Source organism: Physella acuta, unplaced genomic scaffold (assembly GCF_028476545.2).
Source record: "Physella acuta isolate Inbredline_101_S28 unplaced genomic scaffold, ASM2847654v3 ptg000109l, whole genome shotgun sequence".
Lineage (NCBI taxonomy): Eukaryota > Metazoa > Mollusca > Gastropoda > Physidae > Physella > Physella acuta.
In genome coordinates this window covers 718,676-742,187 of record NW_026731629.1, presented here as the reverse complement: position 1 = coordinate 742,187, position 23,512 = coordinate 718,676, and the positions used below count along the sequence as shown (strand labels likewise).

Genomic DNA, 23,512 nt, shown 5'->3' with positions numbered 1-23,512 from the left:
CTACATTATTTCCTTCGCTACAACTGTCTAGCTCAATCCACCCCCCCCCCTACACCCCACCCTCCACACTCCCCAGCCATAATCTACGAGATTTCATGAACATTTAACTGAATGACACAATCAAAATTAGTTAGGGACTTACATTGGTTGCTGATGATAATTCTGCTTTATCACGATAAGTACAACATGCAAAAACATACATCATGACAGATACAGCATACATCATGGTTATACAACATACATTAAAGCTGATACGATATACATCATCACATACACAAGATCATACAGCTTAAACGGATTCAACATCCATCGTGTCTATAATCAGCCAGCATTTGACAGACATAAGAAAATAATTTTCAAGTTTACCATGCAACTCTATCAAAGCGACATATAATACTGGCGGGTTAAACATATGACATATCATAAATAATATTTTATATTTATGATGTCGCAATCAAGTTATTCTCTGTTCTGTGTCTGAGTTTTTGGCCATCAAGTAACTCTCTGTTGTGTGTCTGTGTTTTTGGCCATCAAGTAACTCTCTGTTGTGTGTCTGTGTTTTTGGCCATCAGGTAACTCTCTGTTGTGTGTCTGTGTTTTTGGCCATCAAGTAACTCTCTGTTGTGTCTGTGTTTTTGGCCATCAAGTAACTGTCTGTTGTGTGTCTGTGTTTTTGGCCATCAAGTAACTCTCTGTTGTGTGTCTGTGTTTTTGGCCATCAAGTAACTCTCTGTTGTGTGTCTGTGTTTTTGACCATCAAGTAACTCTCTGTTGTGTGTCTGTGTTTTTGGCCATCAAGTAACTCTCTGTTGTGTGTCTGTGTTTTTGGCCATCAAGTAACTGTTGTGTGTCTGTGTTTTTGGCCATCAAGTAACTCTCTGTTGTGTGTCTGTGTTTTTGGCCATCAAGTAACTCTCTGTTGCGTGTCTGTGTTTTTGGCCATCAAGTAACTCTCTGTTGTGTGTCTATGTTTTTGGCCATCAAGTAACTCTCTGTTGTGTGTCTGTATTTTTGGCCATCAAGTACCTCTCTGTTGTGTGTCTGTGTTTTTGACCATCAAGTAACTAGGTCTGTTGTGTGTCTGTGTTTTTGGCCATTAAGAAACTCTCTGTTGTGTGTCTGTGTTTGTGGCAATCAAGTAACTAGGTCTGTTGTGAGTCTGTGTTTTTGGCCATCAAAAAACTGTCTGTTGTGTGTCTGTGTTTTTGGCCATCAAGTAACTCTCTGTTGTGTGTCTGTGTTTTTGAACATCAAGTAACTCTCTGTTGTGTGTCTGTGTTTTTGGCCATCAAGTAACTCTCTGTTGTGTATCTGTGTTTTTGGCCATCAAGTAACTCTCTGTTGTGTGTCTGTGTTTTTGGCCATTAAGAAACTCTCTGTTGTGTGTCTGTGTTTTTGGCCATCAAGTAACTCTCTGTTGTGTGTCTGTGCTTTGGCCATCAAGTAACTATCTGTTGTGTGTCTGTGTTTTTGGCCATCAAGTAACTCTCTGTTGTGTGTCTGTGTTTTTGACCATCAAGTAACTAGGTCTGTTGTGTGTCTGTGTTTTTGGCCAATTAGAAACTCTCTGTTGTGTGTCTGTGTTTTTGGCAATCAAGTAACTAGGTCTGTTGTGAGTCTGTGTTTTTGGCCATCAAAAAACTGTCTGTTGTTTGTCTGTGTTTTTGGCCATCAAGTAACTCTCTGTTGTGTGTCTGTGAGTGATGAACAGAGCAGTTTGACAACATCAGACAACACCAGACAACATCAGACAACACCGGACAACACCACCACTAGATTGGACCACATTTGACAGACATAAGAAAATAATTTTCAAGTTTACCATGCAACTCTATCAAAGCGACATATAATACTGGCGGGTTAAACATATGACATATCATAAATAATATTTTATATTTATGATGTCGCAATCAAGTTATTCTCTGTTCTGTGTCTGAGTTTTTGGCCATCAAGTAACTCTCTGTTGTGTGTCTGTGTTTTTGGCCATCAAGTAACTCTCTGTTGTGTATCTGTGTTTTTGGCCATCAAGTAACTCTCTGTTGTGTGTCTGTGTTTTTGGCCATTAAGAAACTCTCTGTTGTGTGTCTGTGTTTTTGGCCATCAAGTAACTCTCTGTTGTGTGTCTGTGTTTTTGGCCATCAAGTAACTCTCTGTTGTGTGTCTGTGTTTTTGGCCATCAAGTAACTCTCTGTTGTGTGTCTGTGTTTTTGGCCATCAAGTAACTCTCTGTTGTGTGTCTGTGTTTTTGGCCATCAAGTAACTGTCTGTTGTTTGTCTGTATTTTTGGCCATCAAGTAACTCTCTGTTGTGTGTCTGTGTTTTTGGCCATCAAGTAACTCTCTGTTGTGTGTCTGTATTTTTGGCCATCAAGTAACTCTCTGTTGTGTGTCTGTGTTTTTGGCCATCAAGTAACTCTCTGTTGTGTGTCTGTGTTTTTGGCCATCAAGTAACTCTCTGTTGTGTGTCTGTGAGTGATGAACAGAGCAGTTTGACAACATCAGACAACACCAGACAACATCAGACAACACCGGACAACACCACCACTAGATTGGACCACATAGTTGATTGTGCACGTCATTGAATTTAAGGTTGCTTAGTGGTTGGAATACACCCTATGCAACCAGTCACTGATGGCAGTGTTGCCCACTGGCCAGGAGCTAAAAACTACGGCCAGGAAAGCTTTCTCTCTGCGTCTGACTCCAGAGACGACAGCAACCAAACTAACTTAACATTACAAAGATTTAGGTTTCTGATTTTTTAACATGCTTACACTTAAATCAACCTCGATGTTATTTGAACCTTACTCCTGTGCCACGTGAACCCTGCTCCCCATGGCGCCTTGTGAACCCTAATCCCCATAGTGCCATGTGAACCCTACTCTCCTTTGTGCCACATGAACCCTACCACATATGTTACCTTATGAACCCGACTCCCCATGGTGCCACCTGAACCCTACCCCTTATGTTACCATGTGAACCCTGCTCCCAATGGTGCCATGTGAACCCTATTGGCCCATGGTGTCATGTGAACCCTATTGGACCATGGTGCCATGTGAACCCTTTTGGCCATTGGTGCCATGTGAACCCTACTAGCCCAATGTGCCAAGTGAACCCTACTGGCCCATGGTGCCATGTGAACCCTACTCCCCTTGGTGCCATGTAAGTAGCTTTCATTATTAATTTCGAACCTCAAATTTTTGCTATTTTTTAGAACCCTATACTTTAACCATTAACTCGAACCCCATACCTTTACTATTTAGTCGAACCCTAGACTTTTACCATTTACTCGAACCCTAAACTTTTACCATTAATTAAATCCCCAAACAAGCTACCCGGTGACCACAGCAAAAATCTGGCCAGCTTTAGGCGTCTCCGTGTTACAAAAAGTGCCCAGGATTTCCATACACACATTTCATAACAGACAAGGGGATCTAACTCGCTTTAAATAGGACAGGTAACTCTCTGTTGGTGAACAACGTTACTGATCTGTTTCCACGCGAGGAAAATACGAAGTATAAATACAAACGAAAATAATTCTGACAACTTATACCAAACGAGAACAAATTTATGCTTTATTTATAGCCAAAAAACCATAGGAATTAGTATAAAAAAGTATTTAAAAATTTAAGTACATATATATCTTTAGGTAATTTAAGTTTTCGTAATTAACATTCTTAAACACAAAACTATTTTAAGGCAACTTGTTAGTTCTAAAACACTACAGTCAAAGAAAATTAAATTCAACTTAAAAGAAAAAAAAAACTTAGCAAAGTAAAAACAAGTATGGTTTAAGGGAAAAGGGAAGCTACAATAAAATAAATTTGACTTAGAAAAGAAAGGATTATTTCCCATCATCATGTTATGTTGGTTGTCTTAAAATACATAATGAAAAGTCTAAGTCAGTTTGATACATTCAAGGGGAAAAAAAACTGCAAAAAAATATTATTATGCCCATTTAATGGTGGTAAAAATAAATCAGAAGACAACACCTACGTTATTTTTAACAAGAGTATAATAATACCATAATAATAATAGCCAACAATACTCACTGCAAATGCTGAACAATAAGCAAGGAAGAAAAAGCCTTACAAAAACATAAGCAGTCTAGACTGACTTTGTTGTGAGAGAGATTTTGTTAGAAATATCAAAGTTGTTGGACTAGATAATTTATGTCTGACGATTTGAAGTGAGGTGTGAGGAAAAAAACACGAGGAAATAACTATAGACATCTGACCATTGTAACAGGCACAAAGACATCATCTGAGCATCTTAAAAAATCAGCCAATCATCTTAACAAAGTAGTCAGTACTACACTGTCTGTAATCTTATTATAGGGCTGGTAAGTAGGTCAATAAACAGTTATATGGCTCATGCAGGTTTTATTGAGCCGTATTACTGTTTATTGACCCACTTAGCAGCCCTATAGGAACAGCACTGTTACACAATGTCAACATGACCTGTACCTAACCAACTCTCCTGAATAAAAAAAAAATCCTCACAAGGTTTAAACACTCATTTAACAATTTTAACAATCGCTTCTAAAATATCTCACAATTAAAAATGTCTTCATCAAATTTTAAACACAGCCGCCAAAATTTTATTTTAAACACTTAGTGAGTTAGTTCTGCCATGGGAATATAAAACCTCGGACATTCTAGTTTGATTAACCATTTTTTAAAAACAAACAAGGCTTATGAAAGCACAAAAAACACAACAAAATATTGTTACAATTGGTAGCACCATGATGCAAGTACCTGGCTAACTAAACACAGTTACCAGCTAGAATAAACAAAAGTCAGATAGGTAAATATTGCACAAAATTATTGAACAACTCAGCACTAACTATTCAACAGTCAAATTCAGAAGAAAACGGCATTTTTTAAAGCTCATTCTTTAGCAATACAATCTCATTAAATAAAAATTTCAAAATTAAAATAAGATCTAAATAATATCTAAGATTTCTAAATTGAAATATTTTTGTGTTAAATAAATAAGGTTTAGAAAAAACATGTCATTATAAGTACACAATAAAAAAAAGAGTGCAACAAAATATTCAAACATGTAGACTATTTTAACATATATATATGATATATAATCAGATATCAAAATAATTTACAAATTCTTATGTTAAATAAAAAAGAGACAGAAAAACAGGAGTTCCAATTTAATTTTACATTTATAAATTACTGATATATTTTCCTTGTTAAAAAGACTATGAAATAAAACAATGTTTTTGTTTAATAAAGTTTTGATCAAAATGTAACAAAATCTGGCCACAAAACATTTGTTTATGTAAAAAAGTGCTGACCACACAATTGAAACACACATGCAATAAAAAAAAATTAGAAATACATTTTAAAAACTTTTTTTATATACACAACATGCATAAATAATTATTGCATTTTACTTGAGTTGTGCAAGAAGAAAAAATACAAATATGTGCACACTGGCTTATTAAGCATTAATATCAGCGAGAAAGATTCACTGAATAGTACTAGTAAAAAAACATGCCTGTTAAGTACTGAATAAAAAAAATAATAATCACAAAACATTTTCAACTTTATTAAAAGTTAGAGCAACAGCAACATTAAAAATACAGCTTCAATAGAAATAAAATCATTACCTGTGGATTTTAGCTAGGCAAAAACATTTGATTTTAGAGGTGTAACATTTGTAAACATCTTTCTAGACCACACTGCTTCAATATGATTATATAAGATACAAAAATGTCATTATTTGAACTCAATACTTCATAGGTAAATCAAGTGGTACATTCTAAGTTTGCTAACATAGAAGCCAATTAACCAAAACAAAAGTCGCCTCCCCTGACAGTTGTTGTATTCAGCAGGGGCAGTAAGTAACATTAAAAACAAAAGTGTTGCAGCTAAATGGATGTGAGAGATGCTTGATTCTACATCCTGTTGAGGTCTGCCTAACAACAACCACGGATGTAGCCAGGTATGCCAGAAAAAAGGTCATGTTTTTACATTCCTCATTCCTAAATGATTGTTAAAATACTCTATAATCGTTTAAAAAAAAAAAGCAGTACTTCAAGATATGAATTTAATTAAAACCTATCCAAGGTGTTTGGTTTCTCAAACTTTTACTTGTACGTCAAAGCAAAATATAGCTCGCTTGACACTCAAATACTTGATGGTCCAGGTACCATTGTATTTTGAAAGCAACCCCTCTACTGCATCAATACTATTAACTCAGTATAATAACATTTGTTATAACCATTTAAAAATCTAAATTCAAGATAAGGATTTACATAGAAAAACATATAAAAAAACACAATTTTTACAATTTAGTCGCCCATAAAATAACAACTAAGATAATCCATCTGAACAAACATGTGTATAAGTAATTAAATTGCTTTTAAAATTATTGATGCACAAAAAAAATTTCTTTGCATATTAAAAAAGGAACTTTATTTATGTTACTTCTGTGAACCTCAATGGCTACATTATTGATAGGTGCAGCAAAAATATAATTATTTGTTTTGTTTAAACAAAATTAATTCTTAAGTCTAAGAATTTTTAATATTCAGAATCCCTGTTGTTCAATATACAGAGATGTGCCCATGACAAAACACTACATTTCTCCACACACTTTCTTAGGAGTAATTAAATGTATTAATCATTAACTACAGTAATTCATTGCAAATAAATTAATAATTACACTAATTCATTGTACATAAATTATCTTTTACATTAATGTTAGGACTAATAATAAGTGACACATTACTTATTTCAGCAAAATTGGATAAACTGATTAAACATAAATTATTTATTATAATAAAGTTTGATTGATTGGGTAAAAAAAATAGTTGATATTTTGTTTTTAATTTAAGCATTTTTATAAAATTAGTCTAAAACCATTCAATGAAAGACACTGAGAAGCTTATGACAACTTGCAAAAAAAGGCTTGAAATTTTTTTCTTGTAGATAAAAATACACCAACGTAAAAAAATTCATTTTGTCAAAATTCTATACAAAAGATAGATACAATATAAATATTTTAAATTATTCTATACAATTTTTTTGCTGTATTAGGGCTATGTGGTTTATTTTCATAATATTTTTTGGAGAAGTCAAGGGGTGTATAACATTAAAATAAGTCATACCAATCTAGATCAGACCGTTGCAGCAAGGTTTGTCTAAAACTACCTGGATATAGAGAAGACCATCAGAACTATGAGGGGGACACTCTGGACATGGACGCTGCTGGCTGAACATATAACACTGCCAAAATGTGGCTGCTGGTCAGCCAGTGGGGGGTCAACATCAGGGGGGCACGTGATCCCTTGCTCCTGGTGGAATAAAAACTCGGAGTTAGGAACAGCAAATCAAAATGTAGATTAAAACATTGAAAAATGAATAGATTTTGAACAATCACAAGCTATACAGAGAAGTAAAATGTAGTTTATTTGTCTATGTTTCACAACTTTGTATCAAGCCATGTATTTTTATGTGGGCTAAGAGAGAACTCAAAACAGAGAAGATTTCAAGGGAACAAATTTATGATATTTATCCTCCAGCATTTAATGTTTTTATAAATAAGTAAAAGTATATCCAAATATAATTTAAAAACACATGTAAATAACAAATATTATATATATATATATATATATATATATATATATATATATATATATATATATATATATATATATATATATATACACTGAATGACTATAGTAAAAGACTGTAGAACACAATATGTACCTTGCAGATCTGATTACAGTTTGGACAGACAAGACTCCCCTGGTGTATGAAGTCAGCTGATCTGAAGGAGACAGGAATTACTTGCTTCTCTCTGTAGCAGCGGTAGGTTTTGTTCTCTAGGCTGATGACAATACCTACGCCAGCTAGGCAGGAGTACTGAAAAGGAGTTAAAAATGGTAAGTTGGGTTCTTTAACAATAGGGGAGATAATTTTTCTCTGGACATTGGCACTGTAGAGGGGATAACTCAAACTGAGTCAAAACTGTTTGAATGTCAGTTTTATTAGTCACAGATATTTTGTACCGACTTCCAATAATGATATTATTATTTAGAAAATTGATAAGCAGCTATTGACAGCCCTCTAGGATTCACCCTAGTTAGTACCTTACTTAATGGAAAGAAAAGATGGTTAAGTTCACAGCATCTTTGTAAATATAGGCATCTATAGGAATCGAGCCTTCCTGTTGGTTGTCTAATGATGCTTTAGTGAAAAATTCATGTACTTAATACAAATACAAACAGTGATTCAGACACTACCTTATAGCAACCACTGCCTGCATGTTGAGGAATTCTCAAAGACGCAAAATAGCACAGGTACCACTTGGCTGAATGTTCAAAACACAAACTCTCCGACCCATACGTCTCACCAAAATAATTGCTTGCAATTTCTGAAGTCAAATAAAAAGTCCCACATTGTTTAGAGTTTAAAGAAACAAAATTACTTTTTTTCAACTTTATATACTTGAACACTGCATTTAAAAATTACCTACAAAGCAGATGTTGCGAACCAAAATATAAATGTTTAAAATATTTACAATGACAAGAACATGGTGACTTGCGTATTATTTTACTTGTTAGAGGGAACAAAATTTTTAAAAATTTAACTTGAAAACTTGAGCACACTATTAACAATATTGTAATATTGAGAAGTTGTGGTCTAAATACATGATTTAAATATTTACGATTGTGAGAATATGACAAGTGGACATGTATGACATTACCTAAACTGTTCTCTGAATCCTGGCAGTTAGAGCCCCTGACAGGTATGTTACGCTCATCTGTCCAGCTGAATTCCTGACATAAAAAAGTCATATAAGTTACCCGTCTAATGGTATTCAGGTATTGTAAAGTTCCTGACATAAAAAAGTCATAAGTTAACAGTCTCATGGTATTCAGGTGTTTTAAAGTAACATGCTTGTCACTTAGTCAACCATTAAATTTTCTTAAATTAGACTTGCTGATTGTTTTTAATAGATGAAACCCATAAATAGAAACTCAAATATGTTAACTAATTCTAATGTTAACTTCTGATGTCAACTTTTAATGTCCAGTATTTAGACCATAACTTATCTATGACAACTACTTGTAAGTAAGGGTGGTAATCATTCACCTACTTTCAAGTAAGGGCAATAATCATTCACCTACCTGCAAGCAAGGGTGGTAATCATTCACCTACTTGCAAGTAAGGGCAGTAATCATTCACCTACTTGCAAGTAAGGGCAGTAATCAGTCAACTACCTGCAAGTAAGGGCAGTAATCATTCACCTACCTGCAAGTAAGGGCAGTAATCAGCCAGAGCCACTGAACCAGCAAACCTGCTGATATCTTTTTTATCCACACCCGTCAGCTCATCAAAATACTGGAAATATAAAAACAATTGGTTTTACATTATACAGTTCATGGATAAATATCTGTATCTAACCTACAGACATATGCTGCTACCAACACCTGCATCCTCCACAAACACATGAATATACCAACATCTGCACCTACCAAAAACAACAGCACTTACCAATACCACCTATACCACCAACACCTGTAGCTACCAACACCTGTACCCTCAACACCTGTACCCTCAACACCTGTAGTTACCAGCACCTATAACCCCAACACCTGCACCCACCTACCAACACCTGTAGCCCCCACCTGCACCCCCTAACACCTGTACCCCCCAACACCTGTGCCCTCTAACACCTGTACCTATCAACACCTGTACCCCCCACAGCTGTAACAACAACACCTGCACCCCCCAACACCTGTACCCCCCCAACACCTGTAGCTACAAAGCCATGTATACCTGATACTTTGCTGGCAGTGGCTGACTGTACTCCACCAGGTTACACAGGGCCACAGACTTCCTGTTGTAGGTGCAGTCAGTCCAGAGTTCCCCACGTTTCACTTTGTCACAGAAAGGGTGAATACTCTCTTTCCTGGGGAAAACAAAATGATTCACACACATTCACATTTTCCAGGGCCATTCTGTTGGTTTTTATGTGGTTAAAACAAAAACCATGAAGGCTTCTTTTTACTTTCTCGTATATACGTAGTATAGAGAAAGTATTGTAATCGTGCAAAAAAAAAAAAAAATCGAGATTTTTACAAATCTCGACGTTTTACACCTCACTGATACGGAAAAACATAATTTTGCAATCTTGTCCGTATGTCTGTGTGTGTGTGTGTCTGTGTGTAAACACGATAACTTGAGTACCGTTACTGCTAGGTTGATGAAATTTCATATATAAGTATTTTATCAAAATCGTAGATCCGTATCAACTTTTGAGCGATTTCCGATAACCGGAAGTGGTACTTTTTCTACTTTGAATTTTTCAAAAGCCTATAACTTGAGTACTATTTTAGATAGATAAATGAAATTTCACATGTAAGTAAAAGATCTAATTCTCAACCTTCTGTTAAATTTTGAGTAATTTCCGTTGACCGGAAGTAGTAATTTACGCTACTTCCGATTTCTCAAAAAACTAATGTAAATTTTAAAAGTACTAATAATATTGCGCACTATTATGCGCTTTTTTATTTCGCGTTCACTTGGTGTGCAATTAATTTGTCTACGAGATTTTATTCTATTTTTAAAACTTTAAGTATTTAAAATGGATTAAAAATCATGTCTATAGCCCGAGTTCCCATCCCCTGTTATTTTATATAAAAATATTCGAGAAAGTTTAGGGGAGATCACTCCCGGTTTATTTAACTGAAGAATATAACAATGGTCTCAGATATTTTGTTTCTGATTTCATTATGGGTTTATAGGAACGCTTCTAGATAAAAAATCTAAGATTTTGCTAATTCACTATGTCAAATACAACACAAAGTATTTTCTGAATATGTTCATCAAAATGCAATTTGATGTCCCCAACACAACACATTACCATTGGAAAATAGATTTAAAATGGTGATAAATAATAGCCTTGATCTGCCAAATCTTTTTATTAAACAAAGTCCAATCTCAATATTATTATAAATCGTATTGACAAATTTTCAACCAGACACCATTTTATATCATCTAGAAATAGTCCTCACAAATACCATTTTATATCATATACTCCTGACAGACACCATGTTATATCATATACTCCTGACCTTGCCATCCTTGAGCTGATCCACTGATAACAACTTTCTTGAACAAATTCACATCCCAAACCTCGGCCCCATTCATAGTCTCCAGCTTTAGAGTAATCCGCTATATACCAGCTACAAGAACAAACATGTTGATTTATTTTTTCAGTAATAATTACCTTTAAATATTAAGAAACTTACAATTTATTAAAAGAAAAGTGAGCATAATATGGAAACTATATATATATCACTGCCAGAGAACTGGTTTTTCTGTCTCAGTTTTTTCTCAACTGCATTTTGTTCTGATTCCACCAAATTATGATAGTAAAAATGTGTGACCCTGTCCCTTCCTAGAATTACACAACAATTCCATGTAACTAAAAGTATTTTATAAAAATGTGTGACCCTGTCCCTTCCTAGAATTACACAACAATTCCATGTAACTAAAAGTATTTTATAAAAATGTGTGACCCTGTCCCTTCCTAGAGTTAGACAACAATTCGATTTTACTAAAAGTTTAAACGTACCCTGTATCCTCCATCATGGCCAATGTAATCCTAGATATCACAGAATTCTGTGTGTAGGTGCCAGTCATTGCTTCATTCTGAAATAATGTTCAACAGCACAAATATGTCATTTAATTCTTTGAATGAACTAGTAAATAGTTAAACATTAGCGGCTACATTTAAAAAAAATAATGTGAATAACTTATCACACCAACAAATCAAACACACTATTTGATAAAAAATGATGAATGATATGCATAAAGAAAATATCAAATGCAGAACCATTTTTTACTCTATGTTCTGTATGGTTCTTCCTTAATGTATTGATTAGTATCAAATGTAAAGACTTTATCAGTTCCAGGAGGGTTAAAGGTGCAGTTTCATGCGCTACAGTTTGTCTCATAGCTTTATCTTAGCTTAACAAACAGTAGATAATAGACTTTAACTGGTTTGTGATCACAGAATTGAGTAACCATCCTTTTAAAACTTAGCAGGGAGTAACCATTGTAACACACTTTGAGGGGGTGACCATTGTTAAAAACTTGGGAGTGACCATGGTTATAAATTTGGAAGGGAGTAACCATTGTTATAAATTTTTCAGGGAGTGACCATTGTTACAAACTTTGCAGGGAGTGTGTATTGTTATAAAATTAGCAGGGAGGGACCATTGGTATAAAACATCACAGGAGGTGAGTATTGTTACCAGTTTAACTGACTATGCCCTGGCAGTGACAGGTGTGCTGGGGTAACTGACCTCAAATATCCTCTTCTCCCAGTGGGTGAGCACCGTGCCATCAATGCCCTGATCCTCCAGCTCTGCCCCCTCCAGTGTTGGGCAGTTGAAATGGTCCTGAACCTCTTTCTGTCAAACAACATCGAAACACACTGCGTTAACTTAACAAAACTAATTTAAATTTTATCTCTAGGCAAACAAACATAATCTTCACTTTCTAAGGTCCTTAGTCTTGTACTCATATTTTTCTGTTACAGCAAGGAAAAAAAAAATATATATAAATAAAAAGTGATGTATTAAAAGATGTAAACAAATGTATTACCTTGACCTTAGGTGTGACCATCATCTGGATCCGCTTCTCCGTGACCCCAGAAATGAGAAGCCACTCAGGCCTGACAATCTCCTTGACGACAGCGGGGCTTGACTGGAACATGTTCAACCTGTTGATACACCTTGCAGGTTAACAGAGTGAGGGAACATGTTCAACCTGTTGATACACCTTGTAGGTTAACATGACTGGAACATGTTCAACCTGTTGATACACCTTGTAGGTTAACAGAATGAGGGAATATGTTCAACCTGTTGATACACCTTGCAGGTTAACATGACTGGAACATGTTCAACCTGTTGATACACCTTGCAGGTTAACACAGTGAGGGAACATGTTCAACCTGTTGATACACCTTGTAGGTTAACAGAATGAGGGAATATGTTCAACCTGTTGATACACCTTGTAGGTTAACAGAATGAGGGAATATGTTCAACCTGTTGATACACCTTGCAGGTTAACATGACTGGAACATGTTCAACCTGTTGATACACCTTGCAGGTTAACACAGTGAGGGAACATGTTCAACCTGTTGATACACCTTGTAGGTTAACAGAATGAGGGAATATGTTCAACCTGTTGATACACCTTGCAGGTTAACATGACTGGAACATGTTCAACCTGTTGATACACCTTGCAGGTTAACACAGTGAGGGAACATGTTCAACCTGTTGATACACCTTGCAGGTTAACATGACTGGAACATGTTCAACCTGTTGATACACCTTGCAGGTTAACAGAGTGAGGGAACATGTTCAACCTGTTGATACACCTTGTAGGTTAACAGAATGAGGGAATATGTTCAACCTGTTGATACACCTTGCAGGTTAACATGACTGGAACATGTTCAACCTGTTGATACACCTTGCAGGTTAACAGAGTGAGGGAACATGTTCAACCTGTTGATACACCTTGCAGGTTAACACAGTGAGGGAACATGTTCAACCTGTTGATACACCTTGCAGGTTAACAGAGTGAGGGAATATGTTCAACCTGTTGATACACCTTGCAGGTTAACATGACTGGAACATGTTCAACCTGTTGATACACCTTGCAGGTTAACATGACTTGAACATGTTCAACCTGTTGATACACCTTGCAGGTTAACATGACTGGAACATGTTCAACCTGTTGATACACCTTGCAGGTTAACATGACTGGAACATGTTCAACCTGTTGATACACCTTGCAGGTTAACATGACTGGAACATGTTCAACCTGTTGATACACTTTGCAGGTTAACATGACTGGAACATGTTCAACCTGTTGATACACCTTGCAGGTTAACATGACTGAAACATGTTCAACCTGTTGATACACCTTGTAGGTTAACAGAATGAGGGAATATGTTCAACCTGTTGATACACCTTGCAGGTTAACATGACTGGAACATGTTCAACCTGTTGATACACCTTGCAGGTTAACAGAGTGAGGGAACATGTTCAACCTGTTGATACACCTTGTAGGTTAACATGACTGGAACATGTTCAACCTGTTGATACACCTTGTAGGTTAACAGAATGAGGGAATATGTTCAACCTGTTGATACACCTTGCAGGTTAACATGACTGGAACATGTTCAACCTGTTGATACACCTTGCAGGTTAACACAGTGAGGGAACATGTTCAACCTGTTGATACACCTTGTAGGTTAACACAGTGAGGGAACATGTTCAACCTGTTGATACACCTTGCAGGTTAACAGAGTGAGGGAACATGTTCAACCTGTTGATACACCTTGCAGGTTAACATGACTGGAACATGTTCAACCTGTTGATACACCTTGCAGGTTAACAGACTGAGGGAACATGTTCAACCTGTTGATACACCTTGTAGGTTAACATGACTGGAACATGTTCAACCTGTTGATACACCTTGTAGGTTAACAGAATGAGGGAATATGTTCAACCTGTTGATACACCTTGCAGGTTAACATGACTGGAACATGTTCAACCTGTTGATACACCTTGCAGGTTAACAGAGTGAGGGAACATGTTCAACCTGTTGATACACCTTGTAGGTTAACAGAATGAGGGAATATGTTCAACCTGTTGATACACCTTGCAGGTTAACATGACTGGAACATGTTCAACCTGTTGATACACCTTGCAGGTTAACAGAGTGAGGGAACATGTTCAACCTGTTGATACACCTTGCAGGTTAACACAGTGAGGGAACATGTTCAACCTGTTGATACACCTTGCAGGTTAACAGAGTGAGGGAATATGTTCAACCTGTTGATACACCTTGCAGGTTAACATGACTGGAACATGTTCAACCTGTTGATACACCTTGCAGGTTAACATGACTTGAACATGTTCAACCTGTTGATACACCTTGCAGGTTAACATGACTGGAACATGTTCAACCTGTTGATACACCTTGCAGGTTAACATGACTGGAACATGTTCAACCTGTTGATACACCTTGCAGGTTAACATGACTGGAACATGTTCAACCTGTTGATACACTTTGCAGGTTAACATGACTGGAACATGTTCAACCTGTTGATACACCTTGCAGGTTAACATGACTGAAACATGTTCAACCTGTTGATACACCTTGCAGGTTAACATGACTGGAACATGTTCAACCTGTTGATACACCTTGCAGGTTAACATGACTGAAACATGTTCAACCTGTTGATACACCTTGCAGGTTAACATGACTGGAACATGTTCAACCTGTTGATACACCTTGCAGGTTAACAGAATGAGGGAATATGTCGGCCTACCAAGGTCAAAATAACAAGGTAAAATTTCTATTGTGTTGGTTTCCTGGATTTTTTAAAACTTATAAATCTAAAAAAATATAGAATACATGAGGATGTTTTGAATATAATCTGAGTTTAAAAAAAATTATTTTTGTATTTTACATATTCAGAAAAATAAATATGCTACAATATGATCCAAATGGGACATTTATTTTCAACCTTATGGGTAGTGGACATATTGTAACAATCTGAAAGAAATATACAACTGGTACAAACTCTTCATTAAATTCTAACGGCCGACCAGTCTGTATGTTGCGCTTCGTCAAAGGTTCCCCATCAGCGTCACGGTAGAAAGCATACAGCCCAGCAGTAAAACCCTAGGAAGGTGCAGGAAATGACAAGTTTAGATTCTGCTTTCGTTTTAATTTTTTTTTAAATAGAACAAAATTTTTTGATTAAAATTAAATATTACAATCAAACCACATTTTGAATTACATTTTAGTTGCTTGATAACTCATTGGTTTACCTTTTGCCAAAACTACTCTTCCTGCAGTTACTTTGAAGTTCAAATATGAATGTTAAAATTAAAACAATAAAATAAATTGAACTGTTACCAAAGCATGTAAAATTTCATGTTTCATGGTGGACAAAAGCTGCAGCTTGCTCTGACGAGACTTGGAAATTGAGTTTGGGCAAATACTGAAATATCCAGCCACTGGTCTGAGAAAGAAATGTACTACAGTTACACACCAATCTTTTATGGTTCACAGATAATATTTACAGTTTATAAAAAATTACAAAGCTACTCCTACATCCATGGTAGGTAAGAAATTTATTAATTATAAACCAAAATTTTATGGTACACAAAAATATAAACATTTTTCTCATTGAGCACAGTACCAAATTCTTTGTTTCACCACTCTGCCTAAAATCTGGTTTCTTTCGTTTACCAATATCCACTTCATATTTTCCCTGCACAGATTTTTTACAAGTTGTTTTTTACCTATCAAAAGCTTCCTCTTGTTGACAATGTGCAGCGTATGCAATGGTCTGACCCTCTATACACTTGCGGGATGGGATACTGGCTATATAAAGAATGTAGTCTGTGTCACTCACACCAAATGATGGTGGTGTGGGGGCTTGCACATAACTGTTGTTTGCTGGTTCATAATAGATGCAGCCCTATAAAAAAATAGGCATTTAATAATTTACAAAACAAAACACTTGAAAATGTAGTAGTTTAAAATTTAAAGAAGAGGGTTTGGTTATAGCTGTTAGCTGAACAAAAGACTTTCATGATAAAGAATAAGAAACTCCAATTCTACTTATGAGATATAGCAATAAGCTGGCATTTTACCAACTCTACTTTATTTTTAGAATTCCCAATTCTAAATTTCAGTGGCCTGTGTTGTTTAAGAAATCTTTGTTTAACTCTATATTCTAAATTTCAGTGGCCTGTGTTGTTTAAGAAATCTTTGTTTAACTCCCAATTCTAAATTTCAGTGGCCTGTGTTGTTTAAGAAATCTTTGTTTAACTCTATATTCTAAATTTCACTGGCCTATGTGAGAACCTATATGACCTGATAGTAAAACATAAGTTGAAGTAGAGTTTACCTTACTCAAAGCCAAGTGGTTAGAACAATGTACAGCCACCGCATTACTTGATTTACTTTTTTTTACTTTGAGTATAAACTCAGGTATGACAGAGTAGATACATAATTTTTTCGAAATTTAATAAAATATATGTTAACACAATACATATATATGTATGTAACTGAATTACAGTCACCCCTACTAGGGTTATTACCTCACTGTGTTTCTGTAATATGTTGATGTCCCATACACATACAATATTTACCTCAAGGTGTTCCTCAGGTATAGTGATGTCCCCACACACAGTTTTGTTGAGGCAACCGTACATGCAGTACGCTGTCCTGTCCTTATATTTGAGCTGGTTGGTCATACATTTACGTCTCAGACGGATGGGTACCCTGGATGGTCGAACCCTCAAGGCAGACTCCCAAAACTCAACAGCTTTTTGAACGATTTCCTGTTCAGAGTTTAATTTTGTGCAAGCTTCCAATTTAACTTTTACCTTTTCTCTATGCTATTGTTAATATTTAATCACTTCTCAAACTTAGAGTTACAAACTTATAAAAAAAATATATTGTAAATATAGTTTTAAAATTATGTATAAGTACAAAATTAAATGTATAAAGAATTTAATTTTTACAATGATTTGGATGCTGTGGATCACAGACTGTAGCAGCATTTTTACAAATAATAGGTACATTCATATAGAGTTCATATAGAGTCAGTGTTAGCTTTGTTATTGAAAAAAAAGAATTTTAACTACTTTGACAACGTCTTGGTGTACATTATGCAGAGCTTCAATACTGGTGTCATAGTAAGGTTTAATCCTGAGCGGCTGGTCCGCACTTCTTTTCTTGATCTCGTGGTGAGGCTCCAAGCGGACATTGTAGAATACATCCTGTTGATGGGTTCAGTTTTAATGACACAGTAACCACTGATGCATGTATACAACTCATGCCAACATACACAACAAAACTAATAGTTTGTTGATCAGGGTGCCTTAAATAGATGCTTAGGGATGATGTGGCCAAATGGTAGAGAGTTTGGCTGCTAGCCTGATGGTTTTCAAGAGTTTGGATCTTGGTTTGGAGTGTTAGTAGTGACGGTGGATGTAGCTGAGTCCACCCAACTCTGAAGGGTACCTGACTTACATTGGGGAAAGTAAGGGCAGCTGGGCACAGCATTTAAATATTTTATGTCTGTTTAAGCTATTAATTATTATTCACTACATAAGATATAACTGTGTTTAAAAATTTGCTATATCAGAGGTAATTAATTGTAGAAATTTTTTTTTTAAAATAAATGAAAATTTCTTTGGTTTATCTTATTTTAAGGTGAGACTGAAGTAATCTGTGCAATACTTTTAGCTTTGTATAAGAATTCTTAAGAATATAGCAAACCACATATTTTGTTAAACTTACACGACCACAAGTACTTACATCATGGAGGCGGCCTACAGTATGGCTGCAAGGTTTTTCTACACTATGCAACACGCCAGCATCCAAGTTGTACACACATGTCATACACAGGACAATCATTATGGAACATAACCCAGGCAAATCAATCTTGATAGCCATGGTTTAATCAAGGGACTCCCAGCTTTGATACCTTCAAGTTGCTGACAACCATCCAGATTCTAGAAGAAATCACCAATCCCTTCCACTTCCATTTTCAAAGTTTTGGCCAGATTGGGGGAAAGATTTACAAATCTTCACTAAGCCTGGCCCTGGAGCTAATACTCGTCTTAAGGTAAAATGCTCTGTATTAAAAAAATTAAGACAAATAAAATCTTATTTGTAGTATTAAATGTGCAAAAACTTATTTCTGTCAAACAAAATCATTAGGCCCTATATATTTTTAAAAATTAAAATATTAAGACAATTAGGCCAAATATCTATATATATAATTCTCTTCTTCGAGCCGTTAGAAAACAAGCTGCAAACGCTCTCCCTACCTCCCCACCCCTACATGGTTTTAGTGAGCTGTGTTCACTCTAAATGTTTACAAGCAGAGCCAACGATTTTAAACGTAGGGGGGGGGGGGGGGGGGAGAAGGGATGGGGGGGGGTTATGGTCCTTAACGAGCTACTTATAGTGTTTTAAAGAAATATTTTCAGTGTCAGCGTTGGTACTGTCGAATTCACAAATTATGAATTATTGAAAATTAGAAACAACTAAATAGCGGCGTATGTTATGCCGCGGGCCGGCTCGTTATTAATAATTAAGGCATAGGGCCTATAGTCTATCTATGAAAGATTCAGTATTTTTTTTTTCAGTAATAGGCCTAACATTATACTAATTTAACTAATATTTACTGAAAAAAATTGTTAGACTACTACGTTCAGTTAGGTACACTACTAGACACGGTAGGCCTATCATTAAAGTGATCAAGATTGTCTGGCTGTGAAACAGAAACATATCTTGACCTGGCCTAACTCTAAGTCTACTTAAATAGGCCTACTTTAATTTTAATACAATCTACCTTTCAGTAAAATCATGATATAGCGTACAGCAGTAAAAATCAGTAAAACCATGGCGTAGTCTGTCGAGCTATTCCGGAAACTACCAGAGATACTATAAACCATAATTTATTTGCTGCCATATTATTTTTAATATGTAATGTTTAAAAATGTGCATGGATTGATTTTAGTAGCATTTTAAATACTGTTGTTTAGCTAATTATTTTGTATTTCTAATTATTTTAAGTGTAGGGTAAAGGAGGGCGTTAAGAGCCGTGTGGTATTAAGCCCCAATCAACACCCCACCCCCACAAAACCCCCAATAACACTGCTAATCTACTTCTGAGGCAACAACCACTGCTGTTCTTTGATAACAGAGAAACAGAGGATTCATTTTATGTAATTTATAACCCACTTGGTCCAATAGGGAGAGGATGAGACAGGATTTAATCCCACTGCTCTTTCCCTAAAATTTCTCATCTCCATAAAACCATTTTGTGAACTTTTTTTCCAAATAGACATAACTTGGGAAACTTTACTTTGTAATAAACCAAATGAGTTTTTCAAGCCAATTCTTTGTTCCTGTATCAGAGCATTGGTTGTTGTACAGTTTAACACTATTTTTATAGCTATGGCTAGAATAGTTTTATTTTGGTGAATTTTTTTCGCACAGTGATTATTGGTGCCAAAACAAAATGGCCGACATTTGTCCCATTTTACCATGCTATAAAGTTTTTATCATTATCAGAGTAAAACTTGACTGATCATTACCATAATGGTTTTATTTGTTAGATAATAACTAAATCTACATGAATACATTAATTTTGTCCACTAGCTTGCCTGTTTAGAAAAGTTATAACAGATACTGTTATGTGGCTCTTGAAACCCTAAGTGCAAGTTTCTCATTTATTAGACCACTGAATATGACACTGGTATAGGAATAGTTAACACAAAATGTATTAATTGTTAAACAGACTTGTGTCTAAATGATAGAAATACAATTCTAACCTGCTAAAAAGTAAAATTTCAGTCATCTGATGTTAGCAAGGTAATTTTTAAAATGGTACACGTACTTATTACCCCTAAGGGGCAATACAGCCGACTCAGCCCCCACCTGTTTCTAACCAACCATAAAACTTCTAATCTCTTTGTAGGTAACAGGAATAAATGTTCTTAGGTCTCAGCCAATCTGGGGTGGTATGTTATGTAATTTATGACCCTCATGGTCCAGCAGGGAAGTAAACAGACACATTAATACCACTGCTCCCCCCCCCCTTACAATTTCTTACCCCCATGATACCCAGCCCCCACCAGTTTCTGGCCCACTATAAAACTTCATCTCTTTGTAGGTAACATGGATTACAGTTACAGATCTCAGACAATCTGGGGTGGCATGTTAGGTAATATATGACCTTCATGGTCTAGCAGGGTGGAGACCAAAGAGGAATCAGTACCACTGCTCTCCCCTCACAATTTCTCACCTCCATGATAGCCAGACCCCACCTGTATCTAACCCACCATAAAACTTCATCTCTTTGTAGGTAACATGGACTAAGTTCTTAGATCTCAGCCAACCAGAGATAGCATCTCCTTATGTAATTTATGGCCCTCAGGGTCCAGCAAGGAGAAAAAAGGGGAAACCAGTACCACTGCCCTCCCCTCACAATTTCTCACCCCCATGATACCCAGCCCCCACCTGTATCTAACCCACCATAAAACTTATCTCTTTGTAGGTAGCATGGACTTAGTTCTTAGATCTCAGCCAACCAGAGATAGCATCTCCTTATGTAATTTATGGCCCTCAGGGTCCAGCAAGGAGAACAAAGGGGAAACCAGTACAACTGCTCTCCCCTCAACATTTCTCACCTCCATGTCATGTTATGTAATGTATAGCACACATGGCTTATCAGTGGAAAGCATTAAGGCAGATTAGTTAGTACCACCCCTTTTTACATACAAGAATGTTAACTCTGGACAGCTACACACTAGTATACTAGCTACACACTAGGCATACTAATGTGCCTACTGTAAACTACTAGACTTTAGGGCTTAGGCCCTATGTACACCTGCAATTGTATCAATTGTAGACTGGGCCCATTGGGGCCTAGTGATAGCTAGTATCAGTTAAAGTGTGTGTACACAACATTAACTATTTTGGGGTTAGAAATTAATTATTTTTATTGCGGAGTTAGTCTAAACTAGGAGACAATACTTATTGCCCCATTGCCCGGCTCCTTTCACCCCAAATGCTGATTTTGGGGGTATGACAATAAATGTTCAATTAAACCCATTTAAAGTATATTTAATACACTGTGTTATTATTTTTATATTGTGTAAGATATGTTAGAATAACTTTGCCATATTTTTAATACTAAAAAATTCTTAGATTAGTAAAAATCTTTTAAAATGTACAGGTGCTAAAAAGTGTGGCTCTTAACGCCCTCCTTTACCCTATGTGCTAATTATTGTTGCTACAAAACATTTGTTCTAATTCTTCTTACAACTTTTAACTTTAGTAACTCTAATCGTCTTATATTATAAACTTTAAATTAAGTTAACAGATTAATTTAATGCACTTGACTTTATTTTTATTTCAACGGTCAAATAAACTATGGAGTTACTAATGTTACGGAATAAACTCAACAAATGTTACCAGATAATTTCTGTCGCTAAATTGTGAGATTACCTACCTTTCCAATACTGAGACTCAGCTACTGTAGCAGCAGCCTACCTATTCCAAGCTACTAACTACTAGATTCTAGATCTAGATTCAACTAGCTACATTTAATTCTAACTCTACCTACCTAGCACTGGCTAGTACCTACCCACTACTCTACTCTCTAGTCTCTAGTCTCTAGTCTAGCAATAAAAATTTTTAAAATCTAGCTAGACTGAGAAGTGGTCTAGAAAATCTCTCAATTCTTAATAACATTTTAACTTTTAAGCGAAACAATTAAAGACATTCCTATTGTTTTATCTTTGACTAACTCACGAACCAAGAGATGAATCACATCTCGTAAGGTGAACTGCTACTCGGTAGTCTTTGTATGGAGATCGATTATTGTTGCCTATTTTCATCCATTAGTCTGTACTGTAGCATTATCAATCTTGGTTTTAAAAAGATAAACCTCCAATGAAAAGAATTAAATTGAAACGTAATTATGTTTGTTTCACTTTATAAATTTAAAATAATATAGGCCTAATAATCGCAGATTAGATTTTAAGCTTGATATTTTTTTTGGGGGGGGGGGGGGGGCGGACTACATTTTCCGGGGCGGGGGCGGACACTCGTAAAAGTGTATGTTTTCTATATACATTTTATCTTTTTGGAGGGGGGGGGGGGCAGTAGACTTTCTTCGCCCCCCCCCCCCAATATATATATATATATATATATATATATATATATATATATATATATATATATATTCTATATAATAGTTTCGCTGTCTCTCTATCTATCTATCTATCTATCTATCTATCTATCTATCTATCTATCTATCTATCTATCTATCTATCTATCTATCTATCTATCTATCTATCTATCTATCTATCTATCTATCTATCTATCTATCTATCTATCTATCTATCTATCTATCTATCTATCTATCTATCTATCTATCTATCTATCTATCTATCTATCTATCTATCTATCTATCTATCTATCTATCTATCTATCTATCTATCTATCTATCTATCTATCTATCTATCTATCTATCTGTCTGACAAGAACGCTCTAGAGAAAACACAAGGAAATTAAAAACTCTCACAGTGAAACGAAAGACGAAGTATGACGCGGTCACATTTAGCATAGAGTAGAACATAATCTCAAACCAGAGAGTGCACACAGTAATATAATGACGTCATTGATTATCGCGTAAACATTGAATAAAAAGGAAATGTTGTCTAATCTAAATGGTTTGCGTGAAGAGTTTCTTGCATACAATTCTTCGGGTAGGGGCGAAGCCCCACCCCACGCGTAACAACGTCTGAGCCCCCCCCCCCCCCCCAACTCAAAAGAAATTTCTTCATCGATACTCTATAATAAAATTACCGCCTAATTAATGTGTCTAATCTAAAAAGTGGTTTTCTTGCAATTTCTTTAATG

General features: G+C 35.7%; 1 protein-coding gene across 1 annotated transcript; it reads right to left on the bottom strand.

Moving 5' to 3' along the window:
* Positions 1 to 7,068: 7,068 nt before the first annotated feature.
* On the bottom strand, positions 7,069 to 22,453 carry LOC131934538 (leishmanolysin-like peptidase). The gene is made up of 17 exons (XM_059290583.1): positions 22,404 to 22,453; positions 18,389 to 18,708; positions 17,713 to 17,847; positions 17,215 to 17,406; positions 16,360 to 16,538; positions 15,971 to 16,076; positions 15,633 to 15,733; positions 12,638 to 12,755; positions 12,337 to 12,444; positions 11,604 to 11,680; positions 11,101 to 11,211; positions 9,803 to 9,935; positions 9,275 to 9,364; positions 8,727 to 8,799; positions 8,263 to 8,393; positions 7,727 to 7,882; positions 7,069 to 7,311 (listed from the first exon to the last, which is right to left on the bottom strand). Exons 2-17 carry the CDS (start codon positions 18,524 to 18,526, stop codon positions 7,165 to 7,167), a joined length of 1,995 nt encoding a protein of 664 aa, XP_059146566.1. The 5' UTR covers positions 18,527 to 18,708; positions 22,404 to 22,453; the 3' UTR covers positions 7,069 to 7,164.
* Positions 22,454 to 23,512: the final 1,059 nt, after the last annotated feature.